General features: G+C 43.0%; 3 protein-coding genes across 9 annotated transcripts; 1 reads left to right on the plus strand and 2 right to left on the minus strand.

Annotated features, from left to right (window-relative positions):
* Window positions 1-247: 247 nt before the first annotated feature.
* LOC116247312 (probable RNA helicase SDE3) lies at window positions 248-6,235 on the minus strand. Of its 5 annotated transcripts, none has more exons than XM_031619421.2 (5): window positions 6,018-6,235; window positions 4,683-5,560; window positions 4,408-4,572; window positions 2,817-4,262; window positions 248-672 (listed from the first exon to the last, which is right to left on the minus strand). In XM_031619421.2, the coding sequence occupies exons 2-5, from the start codon at window positions 5,499-5,501 to the stop codon at window positions 430-432; spliced, it is 2,673 nt and encodes an 890-aa protein (XP_031475281.1). In that variant the 5' UTR covers window positions 5,502-5,560; window positions 6,018-6,235; the 3' UTR covers window positions 248-429. The 5 variants fall into 5 exon arrangements, with proteins under 5 accessions (XP_031475281.1, XP_031475280.1, XP_049931869.1 ...); XM_031619420.2 differs by having other exon boundaries at window positions 5,844-6,235; XM_050075912.1 differs by having other exon boundaries at window positions 5,787-6,235.
* Window positions 6,236-8,000: 1,765 nt separating this feature from the next.
* Window positions 8,001-10,738, minus strand: LOC116249071 (vicilin Cor a 11.0101-like). Of its 2 annotated transcripts, XM_031622186.1 has the most exons (6): window positions 9,730-10,738; window positions 9,398-9,573; window positions 9,238-9,318; window positions 8,903-9,172; window positions 8,468-8,750; window positions 8,001-8,369 (listed from the first exon to the last, which is right to left on the minus strand). In XM_031622186.1, exons 1-6 carry the CDS (start codon window positions 10,676-10,678, stop codon window positions 8,197-8,199), a joined length of 1,932 nt encoding a protein of 643 aa, XP_031478046.1. In that variant the 5' UTR covers window positions 10,679-10,738; the 3' UTR covers window positions 8,001-8,196. The 2 variants fall into 2 exon arrangements, with proteins under 2 accessions (XP_031478046.1, XP_031478047.1); XM_031622187.1 differs by lacking the exon at window positions 9,238-9,318.
* Window positions 10,739-11,606: 868 nt separating this feature from the next.
* LOC116249072 (vicilin Cor a 11.0101-like) lies at window positions 11,607-13,998 on the plus strand. 2 transcript variants are annotated; one of them, XM_031622188.2, is made up of 6 exons: window positions 11,607-12,213; window positions 12,481-12,659; window positions 12,750-12,830; window positions 12,937-13,209; window positions 13,425-13,707; window positions 13,792-13,998. In XM_031622188.2, the coding sequence occupies exons 1-6, from the start codon at window positions 11,619-11,621 to the stop codon at window positions 13,941-13,943; spliced, it is 1,563 nt and encodes a 520-aa protein (XP_031478048.1). In that variant the 5' UTR covers window positions 11,607-11,618; the 3' UTR covers window positions 13,944-13,998. The 2 variants fall into 2 exon arrangements, with proteins under 2 accessions (XP_031478048.1, XP_031478049.1); XM_031622189.2 differs by lacking the exon at window positions 12,750-12,830.
* Window positions 13,999-15,544: the final 1,546 nt, after the last annotated feature.

Consider the following 15,544-nt stretch of genomic DNA (forward strand, 5'->3'; position numbering starts at 1 on the left):
CAAAGTTCCAGGAAAACCCAAATCAGCAGGTATGGCTATTCCTTCATGCTGTTCGACCAAGAAAAGCTACCATTTTACAGAATGACTGGGTTCATGGACAAGCGGTAGTAATTAATGGTCACATCAGTTCAATCACGGGTCACTGCTTCACAGTAGACCTTGATCATATACGAGAACTCATGACACAGAGGCTTGCCAAAGGATAAATCCTTGCGGATTGCCATTATTGGTCCATAGAAGCCCGTCGTCATATCAACAACCTCCAGGGTTTGCTAATTTATAGTACAAAGAATGTCTATTAATGCAACTATTCTTGAAGAAGTATTTCAATATAAGAACTCATGAACTAGTTTACCATTTCCTGGCACTGTGATTTTGAATATGACTAAGGACAAAAAAAGGGGCATATATTTATAGTGTGCCCATGATTCATTTCCAACCATCAGACCATTCAGCTTCATCAGTTACAGGCTTAGGCAAATCTTCGTACTCCACATTCCCACCACCACATGCTTCATTGGCACATGGATGAGTGTATCCTTCGCTCGCATTGTATTCATTCTCATCCTGATATTCTTCTTCGTATTGTGCTACATCTGGCTGAGGCAGTGGGCATCCTTGGTAAGAATCATGCTCTGTGCAGTGCCCAAGCAGCTGGTTCCAGTGCACATCCTGCACTTCAAGGAAAAGAAAGTTTCATCATATTTGTGTGCAACATCGACAAAAAAAGGTGTTTAGAAGTATAGGGATTCAGAACAATTTTGGCACCAAAAGAAAATGATGTGTTAGCCTGAAAACAGGAAAAGATTAGAATATAGTCATTATAGGTAGAGTCAACCTGCCAGTGGATCTAAATTCCAGACCTTGATGTGGATTATTGACGGCATATTATTCATCATCATGTCCACTGGGAACTTACAATCTATTCCCGTCATATACTTTATCATATTAGAAAGACCTAATAAATTTGGCACTTAGAGAACATTTACAACCATATTCATGTAACAGTATCTGTGCACTGTGCATCATAAATTACATAATAATGGTTATGAAGACATAGGCACCTGAAGCAACTTGTACTTGATCACAAAAAAGAGGATAAGTACTAGCAATGCATTACCAGATGAATGGAATTGTTTAACAAACTATAAAAGAACAGAAACGGCAGTGAACAATCAAACAACCACAACCCCATGGGGTAGTGCCATTATGATTTTGGTGCATCCGCAAAAACCTCAACATGCAATCTAACATGAAAATTTGTGCAACACTGGATTCTCTTACTCACGTAACGAATAGCTGTGGAGCATCCGAACACAAGTTTTAGGTTAGAAATTTTTATCATGTTGGGATCCAACTGTTCCCCACACATACACTTGTTGCTTCCTGCATCAAGAATGCAGCAGAACCTCGAGTCTGATGGGAAACACAACAATTAGCTAGGCACCAAATAAAAAGAGCTAGGAAGCAAAAGAAGAAAGGCCCTACATGGCCTATTGGTGGAAGGAAACCCAGGATGGAGAACAGGTTAGGCATGACAAGAGAATTAGAAAGAAACATATAAAGCTTATTTCAGTTAAGAAGGTAATAAGAACAAAATTTCCTCATAGAGCACCCAAAAATTGGCAATCCAAACGCAATCAATCAACAAGCGAAACAAAAGGCGCTTATCAATTTGATGACTTTCTGTTTTTCTTTTTCTTTGGTTTCAATTAAGTGAAAAATAAATACATAACAGAAAGATGAGAATTTGTTGAAAAGAAGACAACAACCACTAAAAATGCTGAAAAACATTAGTTTAAGGCCTTAAATGGATAATCCCTTACAATGACAGATAACATGCACCAAAAAGAAATGACAAGTACTCAATGAGAACCGTACTGCCAAATAAGTCAGAAGTTATCCTCTAGTGGAAATACAAAAAGAAAGCCAGAACTAGAGATGCATAACTTACATTTCAAACATAGGACACATTCAGAGCATTTGATGTAAGGAACACAAGGGAGATATACAACCTGCAGAACAAATAGCAGTGAAGGCACCAGCTCTGTATCTGCAAATGGTTTCGGGGTTCGATTTTCTGTACTTTTCTTCTTGATGAATGAGCTAGGGGTACATAGATTCCTTCCAGGTTAAGCGTACAAAGATGACACCAAGGCTGTTGAACTTGTGACTGTCTTCAACCAAAAAGTCTTAATTTTTCTCAATAGACAAGTGGAAGGAACATCTGTTGGCAATTCATTTTCATTTTTGTGATGCAAAATTTACTTTCTTCCACTACTATGAACTAGGAATATGAGGTGGAGTTTTGTCAAAGAATTTCCTAATAAAGCATAATTTATTGAAGACTCTGTAGAATGTCGACACACTTTGTGTACTAGAAGGCTAGATAGGAGTAAGAGCGGATTCACATCATCTTAACAACAGTTAGGAGTAACAAAAAGCAATGAATTTGCACTTAAAATATTGGATACAGGAAAAATCTTGTCAAACCAAGAACCAGATAACTGACCTAATGTATCACTAGGAACAATATTGACAACTTAACAACTTTTACAGGTTCGCTGTTTTAATTTTGCAGTCAGCCAAATGTATCACAAGGAACCAGGTATACTTGTTTAACTTAAAGTTTTAAGTTATACATATAAAATGTGATTAGCCAGCTGCTCAAGTTACAATCCAATATTCAAATGCCAGAATTAGCATCGTCACAACCATGAGATAAAAGAAGTCCAGTGATCATCTACAAGCTGCATGACAATAAGAAGATAAAATGCAGAACAACTTAAAATACACAATAGAAACAGAAAGGCCACCTTGCAAATGACATGGGGGTTCCCAACAATTATAAGGAGAGACCTTGCACGAGTGATTGCCACATTGAACCTCTTTGGGTTGCATAAAAATCCAAGGTGATGCTTCTGGTCAAATGCATCATACTTGACAGTTGATCTGACAGTAGATATTATGATAATCTGCTTCTCTTGCCCTTGGAATTGTTCAACACTGCCAACCTTAATATCAGACAACTCCATGGTCTCGAATACCTTTTTAAGTTTGAGCACTTGCTGACGGTAGGGACTTATCACCCCAATGTCTTCATCTAGGACTTTTGCACAATCTTTCAAATTTTGGACAATCTTCACAACCTTGCTTACCTCAATCCTATTAAACCATGATGGATTGTTTCCTTCTCTTTCGTCACAACCTTGAATACCATAGAAGACAACTGGAAATTCTTTATTTGGAAGGTCTGGCCAGTCATGTATGGATATGTCATCCTCTTCTTCCTTACAAGCAATCAGTTCCTTATTGTAAAAAAGCCGTGAAGGAAGTTCCAGGATTGATGGGTGGCAGCGATAATTCCTTACTAGCTTCGTCATGAAGTTACGATCATTTCTACTATAAATTTCACAGTCTGATAACCTCTCCAAAAATGATTTCCCCAATCCATATGTTTCTGCTTCTCTAGAATGAACAATAGGACCTAATTGTAAAGGGTCTCCAGCCAATACAACAACAGTTTCCCTGTCAGAAAGATTAGACACAGGAATCAATGTCTCTGGTTCTGAGGCCTGACCAGCCTCATCCAACATTATGTGAGAGAAGTGACCCTTACGCATGCCCATGGCAAAAAGTGAAGATGCACTCATGTAAGTGGACACAATGATCTTGTATCTAGAGAGTTCACCAAGTGGTGGGCATCTGAAAACTGAATCGTCCACACAGGAATAAGAAAGAACATCAAATGGAACATCTTCATATGGGCGAGTGTATGCATTCAACCTAAATATGTCATTCGCCTTGACATAAGGTGCAATTTTCATCAAAATATGGTCTGCTGCACAGTTTGATGATGCACATACCAGAATTCGTGCACCTCTTCTGGTAGCACATACTTGTAAAATTGCCTCCACTAGAGTTATTGTCTTGCCAGTACCTGGAGGACCATAAATTATATAAGGAGGGGATCCTCGACATTTAAGTATCATATTGATGGCAGATGCCTGCTCCTCATTCAGATCTTCTGTGAAAGGAGCAAGGGGTGTTGCTTTATTCAACCTCCTTCTGGATGTATCAGGTGGGAAAAGGGTACTGTTCCCCAAGTTATTTGCTGATTCAACGGCCTGATACAACCGCCTCATGTTCAGCCTATTGTATGTAAAGCTCACATCATACAAGCTACCTTCACGATGACCACGATGAAATTCCTTTGCAAACTTCAAAAACACTTTCTCAGCCTCAACCCTGTGAATGATACCCTGCCAAGTTCTTCAACATGAGAACCATAGGCCCAAAAAATTGACAATAAAATCGTAATAGAAAATAAGAGATGGACAAAATTGGAAAATCCCATCGACAAACTGTTTAAAAAAAAAAAATCATTCAGATACTTCACAAAAGGACCTCGTATGGCTGGGTATCATCTTCAGCACGACGTTTAGCAAACACATAATCTCCACAGATAAGCGAAGGCCTCTTTTCTGCTAAGCCAGGAACATCAAGTGTTAAGAACTCAATGTCAATCTTCTCCATCCCGACTCCATGCATGTCATGCTCTCTCATAGCATCCTACGTTTTAAAATCATTCCTTTTTATTGTGAAGGAGAAGGAAGAAAGCCAAAATAGCAACACATTCTCATGGAAACCACAAAGGTTGATATTTAGAAATTAGAAGTTACCTTGATATGCAGTTCTTCAATGTTAAGAAGGGTAGTGAAGAATGTGACATAATTTTCAGATGATAGTTGCTGAAACAGAATATCTGGGAGCTGTTTATTTTCCACGAGTCTCTTGACTTCCTCCGGTATGGGAAATTCAGGCAACCCATATTTGGACCCACGTACTCCTCTTTTCGATCCTTGTGTTCCTCTTTTTTCAGGCACCGGCACACCTCTAACAAATTTGTCTGTGTTAAATGCTGCCCTTCTACGGGGTCCTCTATTGTAAGGCCTACTCGGAGCCAAGAGCTGGGAGAGCTTATCGTCTGCCAGTAGAACGACCACTCGCTCAATCATTTTGTTTCCTGCATCAAAATGTATGATGCATGTGTGCAAGCCAATATCCTTCGGCTTGCAGGACAACCAAATTTGAATAGTTTGGCCTCCTTGAAGCACTCTATCCTCTAGAGACATGGTCTCAAAGAAGAAACTCAGAGTAGCCTCATCCGACTTATCTGAAGGAGGCTCGGTTAATGAAAGGGCGAACGACTCTGAAGGAGTTGAAGTGTAGATCTTGACTGCCCACAGGTCAATTGGATCATCTGTGGTGTTTGTTACTGTGATAACATCAACAGCCGTTTCTCCGGCAACAATCGACCTGGGTTTTCCTTCAACAGTGGGGAAAGGGCAAGAAATGACAACCGGCCCCTCATTGCTAACGTCAACGTCCAGTACAGACGGATCATCTTGATAATCTATATGAACAACATCAGCTTCATCCCCAATAACAGAGTACTCTTCCCCGTCCGACTGCAGACCGCCCATCTTCTCACCCGCCATCCCACTCAATGTCTACCAAAGCTTCCACAATCAATCCAAATGTGCTCAGTGAAGTTTGCCTGCAACGATTATTCAACTAAAACTTATACCAAATTCACCACTACGCAACACGGCCCATAGAGTTAAACGAACAGAGAAAATGAAAGAGCATTGACACCACATCCTAAGATTTAAAGAAAAAGAAAAATCTGTGCAGTTAAGAATGCACAAAAAAAAGAGAAAGAAGATACCACAACGAAACAGCCAATCTATATAAATGTAAAGAAGATCAATTCAAGAACGAACACAGCAACAAGTGCATGTCACGTTAAGCAGAAACAGCAGAGCCCATGAACAACAAACCAAGTTCTTCGCATTCCTTGACAGTCAAAGATCCAAAGAGCCCAATCAAATGGAACAGGAAAAGGGGGGAAAAAAAAGCCAAGATGAACCGAGAAAATAAGAAGCTACTTCAAGTTGCTGATCAAAGAGAAAAATAGAAGCATGTAAATGAAATGTATCTCAAAATGGTAGCACCTCGATAGAAGGTTTCTGATAAATTGAGGATGGGAGCAAAGAAAAAGGAAGAAACTGGAAGTACGAATAAAGTGGTGCCAGAGAGAAAGCAGGAAGAAGATAAAGATGGTGGAGGAATGTCGGCTCCGTGGTTGCTCCAATCTCAGGCCAAAGAAAAGAAGAGAGAAAGTGTAGGCGCTTCCCTTGCAGTTGCAGGAATGGAACCGCGAAAGAACGTAGGGGTAGTAGCTCCGTTAGTCACTTGAAAGGAAAGTTTTCAATCCAGGCCCTTCTAATATCTTGTATCCAATTTCGGCACCCTCCTCTTTTTCTTTTCTCTTATCTTATTATTAGTAATCAAACTCTCGTGGAGGCAATCGCTATTGTAAGATTTTCATAGTTTTGAAACGAAAAGGATTTGCCTAAAACTTACAAAGATAGGTGACAATGTATGATTTGGTACAATTGATCTCAGAAATATAGTTGGTTTTTCATCTCCACTTTTTTTTCTCACTCCCCCGCTCACTTTTATTCTCTTTTTTCTTTTGTTTTCATTTTCTTTTCTCCAGACCATTTTCCTCGGATTGGGAAAAAAAAAAAGAAAATGCTCCGAAAAGTATATGAAAGAAGGCAGTAAATGCAAAGCAACAAATACCAAAATGGTCTACTTTCCAGATTTTCATGCTAAATTTTGAAAACTTTCACCCGTTATTTTTTTTCTTTGAAAAGTTCCCTTTCGTAAATACGTTATATATTCAGCCTCTTTTTTTTTCTATAGCACCCGAACAAGGTATCTGAGGGTATCTTTTGGGATTGTTAAATGACTAAAATACCCCTACGCTTTCTAAAACAAATGAAATACCCCTTGCGTACATAGCCGCTAGAGTGAGGCTAATTTGCACGTTAGATGGTGAACACTTTTTTTTTTTTTTTTCTGAAAGGATAGTTTTGTTATTTTTCAAAAAGAAAAGCACGAAAATGTCGTGCTCCATGACCAAAAAAAGATGTGAAAAGACTAAAAGAACCCTCATATGGTTGCGTGCACCTTACGACACTAGCAACTCACTCACTCACTCCCCGTTCAGGTAAGTTCAGATTTTTACCGCAGGCGCTTTCCAGGAAAAATATAATACATTGGAAACCTAAACATATGTCTTAAAATGATTCCTTTTGTCTATTATAAATTCCGAGTGCTCTCATCGTGTAAAGTCTGACTCAAGATCTTCATTTTTTTAGTTTTACACTTACGAACTGTCTGCCTTTCTTGAATTTGCGATCTAAGATTACAAAAGTATTGGAAACTGCTCGCATTCAAGAGCTTAAACTGCCAAGAAATGTTATTTTACGTATTAAAGTCAATAAAAAAAAAAAAAAACCTTCTAATTTTGGGCCCATTTGTATTTCAGAAAAAATGAAGCCCTTTGCAACGAAACAAAGAAATCGATTAATCTGGCCCTTGTGTTTGTGTTTGGTTGGTTGGCAAAGGACAGACTTGTATTGACAGTAATTGTACTCATATTGAGCCAAAGAGAAGTGCCATTGTCTGATGTACTACCAATTATTGTACTATCTGCTATCCTATTCCAATTATCTATTTTATGTAACTTTTGAGGCACTCAAGGAAGGTACAAATTTTTTTAAGGACCATTTGTTTACTTTAGATCACCTAGATCTCAGGCACCCTTTGTTCTATCGCATTTTTAAGACGTATATTGAGCTATATTTATCTTTTGAGTTTTGACTTATAAAAAATTAAGTATGAAGACATATTCACCGCATATTATATCAATTTTTTGGGATTTCCAACTATTAATGTTGAGAAAAATAGAATAGCAAAATTCACACATATTGACCTTCCTTGATCTATAAATTAGTTTAAATGAACACGATCACCTACTTAAACAACGATAAATATACTGACCAACGGATTAATAAAGATATCGCGCTCATGGCCCTAAAGCAGATCGATCTTTCACCGATGGCAACACAAACTCTTAGTGCTTTAAACTCTACAGCCCAAATTAAGATGATATCGATTACGAAACTTGAACGCCAAGGCAAAATAGGCAGAGAAAATGCCACGAGAAAAAAGGAAATCTCATGGCAGCTTTTATTTACGCGCTTTTTACATTAGTGCTCTTCTCATACTGTTTTTACAAGAGAGCCTTTCTCCGCTCTCTACTTTCCATTCTCTCTTTCTCTAAGCAACTTCATAGCCTCTGCTCCTTCCCCCTCCTTCGCGCCTCTCCTTGGGTCCTGCTACCAGGATTTCTTCTTGTTGAGCCCCCAGCACTCGTTCACACTCCTTGGTAGGAGTGCCAAACGCCAACTCACCCGCCACGCCCTTCAGGTGACTGTAGATATTGTTCTTGCCTGCACATATGTGAGAGGAGCAATTTAGGAACAACCAACCAAGCTATATATATGAGACAGAGCGGAAGGACAGGAAGGTTGATTCATGGTGTGCGCACCTGCAAGCGCGTACTTGTGGTTGCCGCGAACATTGATGTCGAAGCACACGACATGGAGATCTTCGTTGGCCACGACTGCGGAAGGATGACCTGCCGGTTCGATGGAGACCGTCGAGGGTCTCAGCTCTGCGCTCACCTTATGGTACCTCGCCCCCTGCCTCTCCTGCTCGCCTTTCTGCTGCGACGAGAGGTGGGGGCACGCCATCTCGATGTATCCTGATCCCTTTAGGACGAAGGCGATAGTGATCGCCCTCGAATTGATGCCCGGAACTATCATCGATCCCTGCCAGAAAAAAAGTCGATCTCGTTTTTAGTTGTTCCAGTTCAATATCTCCAACAACTAAAGCTACCAACGTCTTTCAGTCAGTCACTGTATAAAAAACATGAACAAGTACAGTAGGTGGAGGAGGATGAATGATGATGACGATGACTTACACCGGATATGTTGAAGACGTTGACGGCGATGTCGTGGCGATGCAGCGGGGCGTACTCGTTGGGGTCGACTCGGTATATCCGGCCGCGCCTGTTGGCGAACCACGGCTTCTTCTTGAGCACATTGTATGGCCTGTGACAGTTCTCGCGGTCATTAGCGACGGGCCAGATATCCGACGTGCTGCGTGAGAGTTCCCGGATTTGCTCTTTCGATGCCTTCACCATCACTTGTCTTCGGCCGCTGAACAACCTTTTCAAATGGTCTGTCCGCGTCTGCAAAATAGCAAATGCATGGGGTAGCCCATAGAGAGAAGGGAAGAGAGAAAAGAGAGATTTACATTGAAAGCGGCCTCCAGTATCTCGGAGCTAAAGCTCTGGAAGAATGACTCTTGATCTTCCGCTCCAATACCAAAGAAAGCCTACGGGAGTTGATCGGCAACATCATTATCTGTTGAAAGTAAAAGATAAACACGGAAAGAAAGAAGACGAGTTAATTACCTCGACTTTGCCGGGAATGGATACAGTGTGTAATAAGTTGATCATGCAGAGCTGCTCCCTCTCGTCCGTGTTCGCGACAAAGCACGTCGTCCCCGCTGGCACCACCATCACGTCCCCTTCGCTCACTTCAAATGTCTCTTGCTTCTCCTCGTCTAATGCCCCTATGATCCCTCTTCCTAATATGTCACCACATAATTAATTAACACAAACTATCATCAACATTTGATGGAGCCAATCTATAACAAAGAAGGACTAAGGAGCAACCGATATTAATCATGGCGGTACGTAGCATTGAGTAGAGATACACTGTGAGCAAAAGCTAGCTAGCTTACCATTGCAAACGTAAATGATGGAGTCAGCATCTTTGTAGTGTGGAACCACCACGGTGCTAGGATTGGCAACAAACTTCTCCACCCTGTAGTTCTCCAGCCCCTTGAGAATATTAGATTTCTCTGCGAAATTTGGAAGCGTCTCACAGGATCCGGCCTCGGACTTGTACTTGGTTTGGAACTCCCCCTTGGTCCATATGTAAGGATTCTCCCGCTTCTCCTTCTTCCCCTCGCCTTCTCCTTCTTGCCAGATAGGGTCTTCGTGCTTCTCGCGGCTGTGCTCGCGCTCGCACTCTCTCCGGCACTGCTCGTCCCGGCCGCAGATCCGCTCGCACTCCCGCTTCGGGTCCTTCGTGTTCCCCAACTCTAAGCCGCGTCGCTCCCTCTCCGCCTCCTCCTCGCACATGCGCTCGCAGCGGCGAAGCTCCTTCTCGTCGTGACATTCACGCCGGCATCGCTCCCAGCATTCTCTGTGCGGGTTCCGCCAGATAGGGTCCGCTCCGCCACCCGCGGCTTCCTCCTCGCAGCGGCGCCGGCACCGCTCTTGCCATCTCTCGCTCCGGCCGGCGCCTTCCCTGCGGCACCTCTCCCTGCATTCTCTCTCCGGGTTGGGTCTGCTGCTGCCTCCGGCGGCTTCCTCCTCGCACCGACGGCGGCATGCCTCTCTCCACTTTTCGCTCCGGCCGGCGCCTTGACGTTCGCACTGGTGCTCGCACTCCTTCCGTGGGTCACGCTCTGGAAGCCAGATCTCCGCCCGCGAATCCTCCTCCTGGCCGGCTTCCTGGCAGCGGCGCTCGCACATCCAGCGTTCTCGCTCGTCGTGAGGGTAATCTCGGCGGCATCGCTGCTTGCATTCTTTGTGATGGTCTCGCTCGCTCGAAACAGAGGGTGACAAGGCAAGAAGAGAGAGTGAAACTAGGAAGAAGGCAACTAGAAGAGTCTTGGACGCCATCTGTTAAAAGAAAGAAAGAAGAAGAGAAGATGAACTCTAGAGAACAAGTCACTCCAAGCACAGGGTAGACTGGAAACCGAGATGGAGAGGGATGAAGAAGTAGAAGGAGAGACTGAATTTGTAGACGTTTGGAGGGCCGCCATGCAGGAGGACGTGTGGTGAGACACGCGTTACGGATGAAGGAAGGGGCGGACGAGGCGTGTCGTAGCCGTCCCACCCAACTCTAGGAAACTCGCCCCTGCAGCTCACCCCGCTGGAATACACTGACGGCTCGAATCGAATCGCGACAAAAGAGAGAGAGAGCGGGGACCACATGACGTGGAATCCCCGTCCTTACGTGAACCAAGGTTACGAGCTTCTCCTTCCCGTGACTCGGTTCCCGTGCCACAGGCGAATCGGGTTTGTACATCTCACGAATTTCATATTCACAGCCTCCTGACCTTTCTTTCATTCGATAAATCTACTTATTTACTTAATTTGGTTACAAGTTTTCAAATGGATCTAAGGTCCATAAACCGGCCCGAACTTGCCATTCCAGATCCAAATCCCGCATCTCTCTCGGACCAAGGTGCATCTCGACCCGATTAATTGCCCAACCCGAAGCGTGAAGCCTTTGGATCCACCAAAACGGGTAGCCGCGTAATCTCCTTCACATGAAAAGACAAAAAGACTTCCCACGTCAGCAAGCTCTTTGGCCGTCATCTTTCTCAAAACTCTCCACGTCGCACTGGTGGGCCCGTTTGGCTTCGACACGCCTCAATCCGGCTCTCCCGTTTGTCTCACCACGTAGCAACCCACACGTCCGCCTGCATGGGCCTCCGACCACCATTCCCGCCCTTATCCCCTTCGATCACCATCACTCCAACGGCTATAAGTACAAATCTTCGCTCTTCTTCCTACTTGGCAGCCATCTTCGTTTGGCCTTCTCTCTCACGCTTTCATGGCGTCTAGGAGCCTCTTCGCCGTCCTCTTGCTGCTTTTGCTCTCTCTGACCTCCGTCTGGCCTTCCGCGTTGAGCGAGCGTGACCCTCTGAAAGAATGCAAACAGCGATGCCACAGGGAGATCTCAGACGAGCGGGAGCGCCGGATGTGCGAGCGCCGATGTGAGGAAGCTGCCGAACGGAGAGGGGACGAATCGGCCTCCATCTTCTTCCCGGAGCGCGACATGCGCAAGGAGTGCGAGAGGCAGTGCCGCCGGGAAGGCCGAGGCCGAAGCGAGGGGTGGCAGGAGGAGTGTTGCCGCCGCTGCGTGGAAGAATCAGAGGAACGGCAGCGTGGAAGGGACGACTTCATAGAGAAGAGGGAGGGAAGAGTCGAACAGGGGAAAGAGAACCCTTACGTGTGGAAGCAGGGGGAGTTCCAGACCAAGTGTAGGTCGGAGGAGGGATTCTCGAAGCTACTTCCGAACTTTGCAGAGAAGTCTGATCTTCTCAAGGGGTTGCAGAATTACAGGGTGGAGTGGATTGAAACGAGACCAAACACCATGGTGGTTCCACACCATAAGGATGCCGATTCCCTCATTTATGTTTGCAATGGTGAGCAATGGCGGCGTGCCAACTTCTTATGCTTGCGACGTTTCAGCGAATTTCTCTTTTAAACCTGTGATTTTCCCTCTTCATTGTCCATGGTGAAAGTAAACATGAGTTGCGTTGGTGGTGGTGGTTCCCCCATCCCTGTGTCCAATTACTACTGGTGCAAGAAATGAGATCACTAAAGGATTGCATGTTATTTATGGTGTTGGTGACGCAAACCTGCTCATTAGTACTCACGGTGTTTGCTTTATTGATTGTGTTTGTGGACAGGGAAGGGCACGATAGGGATATTGATGGAAGACAAGCAGGAGACCTTCGATGTGAGCAAAGGAGACATCATGGTCATCCCGGCGGGGACGACGGGCTTTGTTGCAAACACGGACGAGAGTGAGAATCTGTGCATCTTCAAGATATTGGATTCTAGGTCCACTAGTCCGGGCAGAGTCGAGGTATATTCAGGACTCTCTCGGTCTCTTTCTTTTGCTATATGTAACCTACTGATTTGTAATCTATGGATCTTTTTCTGGCCATTGTTGCAGTCCTTCTTTGGTATTGGAGGAGAAGATCAGGAGTCATTCTTCCAGAGTTTTAGTTCAGAGATTCTGGAAGCTGCTTTCAACGTCTCTCTCTCTCTCTCTCTCTCTCTCTTTCATCCTTTCGTTCTGTTTCTCTCCTTCTCTCCCCCTCCTCCTGTTAACTGCTTCTCCCCTTTTTTTTGGATTGCAGACGCATAAAGATCAGTTAAGGAGGTTATTTGGTGCACGCAAGCGCGTAATTGTGAAGGCATCGCCGGAGCAAATCCGCGAGATCTCACGCAGTGGGTCGAAGGGCGGCTCGCACATTTGGCCCTTCACTGGGGACAGCCATGGCCCCTACAATCTGCTCGACAGGAAGCCATGGTTCTCTAACAGGCACGGACAGATATATAGAGCTGATGAGAATGACCACTCTCCACTTCGACACTTCGATGTAACGGTCTCCTTTGCCAATCTCTCTGCAGTAAGCCACCACCTCCCTCCTCTTTCTCTTCCTGTAGTTCTTCCTGAAGTCATCTCTGCATCTACGGTGCTGTTGGACTTGAGAAAACCAACAGTTGCTTCTTATGATCATAAACTTCTTCTTGAGTTCCAAAGAACAGAGATTAAAGCCAGTGGCCGCTGCTAATTCTTCTCTTTAAGATATGATACGGATGAATCCTTTTTCTTTCGTGATAGGGATCGATGCTGTCTCCCGCCATGAACTCGAGAGCGATCAAGCTCGCCATCGTCACAAATGGATCAGGGTACATCGAGATGGCGTGCCCCCACCTGTCGTCGCAGCAGAAAGGTGAGCAGGAGACGCAGGGGACGAGGTACCGTAAGGTGAGCGCCGAGCTGAGGCCGATGACGGTCTTCATCGAGCCGGCAGGTCATCCTTCTGCAATCGTGGCCAAAGAAGACCTCCAGATCATCTGCTTCGACATCAACGCCCGTGGCAACCACAAGTATATGCTTGCAGGTGCGTACCTTCAACCAAGTTGGTTGGTGGGTCTTGCTTCGGCATTTAAAATATTCATTCTCTTTCTCTCTAATTCATATGCAGGCAAGAACAATATATACAGCAATTTGAGAGGCGCAGCAGGAGAATTGGCGTTCGGTGTCTCATCCAAAGAGTGTGAGCGAGTTCTAGGTGCTCAAGAGGAAGAAGTTATCGTGAAAGGGCCAAAGGGAGGAGGCAGCAGTAGAGAGATGTGATCAGCAGGCCAAAGCTAAAGGAGAGTTTCTCTCTTAGTGAGAGAGGTTTTAGTTGATCTCTCTGGTCTGGTTAAATGCTGTTGTATGTATTCTGGGAGTGAGGAAAGAGGAGACGAGAGTTGTGTAAAAAAAGGAAAAAGGAGGTCGGTGGTACTCACTGTAACTATCAAGTAAATTAAATAAAAGTTGTCATGAGATGTTCATTTCTCTTGGCATTTTGCTATTATGGTGAACAAGAGTGCATTGTTTGTAGTTTTATATTGAATTGTATTTGAAGTAAAGAACTTAATAACAACGATTCGATCGCTAAAAGTAACAATCGTGGGTAAATGGATATAGAGTCATGCATTATAAGCACTTCTTAAGCGCATTAAACAATTCATAATTTGTAAATGAGGGGTTGTTTACAATTAGATATGACTTAATATTTAACTTTGTTATTAGACAAATCTGTCGCGTGTAGACTAGAATCTTATAAGTTGGTTTGAATTTAATAAATATTAACGACAAATTCATTTCAATAATAATTGTTTCATTACTTATGGCACGCATAGTGATATTTGTCTTGAAAAATGAATTGTATTCAATAATAATACAAACGAGGTTTATAAAAAAAAACTGAAATATTCTTGAACAAGTTTCAGGCTGCCCATGAGCTTCCAATGTTGTTGGTACTTGTAGTTTATAACCTGAATTAATATCCTGAAAGACAGTAAAGAGAAAACCTAAGATGATATAACTACACGCATGAAAATGAAAGTTCCTACGACATTTTACAAATGAGTTCAAACAACATAATTGTCTCGTGACAGAAGGCTGTAGAAACTAATAACATTGTTATAATTCGTAATAAAGAAGCACATTTTTTATTGTATTGTTTTTTCATTAATCCATTCTTAACGAAGGTCTCGTCAGCTATGGTCATATTTTGTTGTTACCATATTGGATAATATAGTAGTTATTCATTTGGAAAAGATGAGAGAAAATTAAAGAGATCATAATTCATCGAAGTAACTATATATAATATTTATATAGACAAACAAAAACGCATTACAAATTATGACTGTCAAAAAATAATTTTAATCCATATACAAGTTTGTTATCTTAGCAAAGGGAAACAAATGGGAAAAATTTGTTGCTTTTGTCTCTAGAAAACAAGTTACACAATATTAAAATTAGATGTTATGGCCTTAGTGCCGTTTAAATGGAAATCTTCTCCTCATAGAAGGGCGAAAAAAAATAGAACAGGTAAAAAAAATTGTCTTATAAAATTTCTCAAATGCTTATCAGATAAAAAATCAAGCACATAACTTCTATCTTAATTTAAGAATATAATATTGAATATAAAGAACCTCAAACACGCGCGCACACACACACACGTGCACGCACACACGTATATAAATAAATAGACACCATTTTTATTGGCTTCAGCACTTTTTAAGTTAACTTTTAGTTCATGAAGGCGGTGGTCGGTAATTTGTTTCCCGCAGGAATGTTCGTGTGAAAACATCCTAATGCAAAACCGCTTTTTGAAAATAAGCAAAACTATGGCCGGTATCAATAACTTCGTCTGGAAGAGGGTTTTAGAGGGGGAAAGCGCC

The sequence above is a fragment of the Nymphaea colorata genome, chromosome 2, assembly GCF_008831285.2.
Source record: "Nymphaea colorata isolate Beijing-Zhang1983 chromosome 2, ASM883128v2, whole genome shotgun sequence".
Classification (NCBI taxonomy): domain Eukaryota; kingdom Viridiplantae; phylum Streptophyta; class Magnoliopsida; order Nymphaeales; family Nymphaeaceae; genus Nymphaea; species Nymphaea colorata.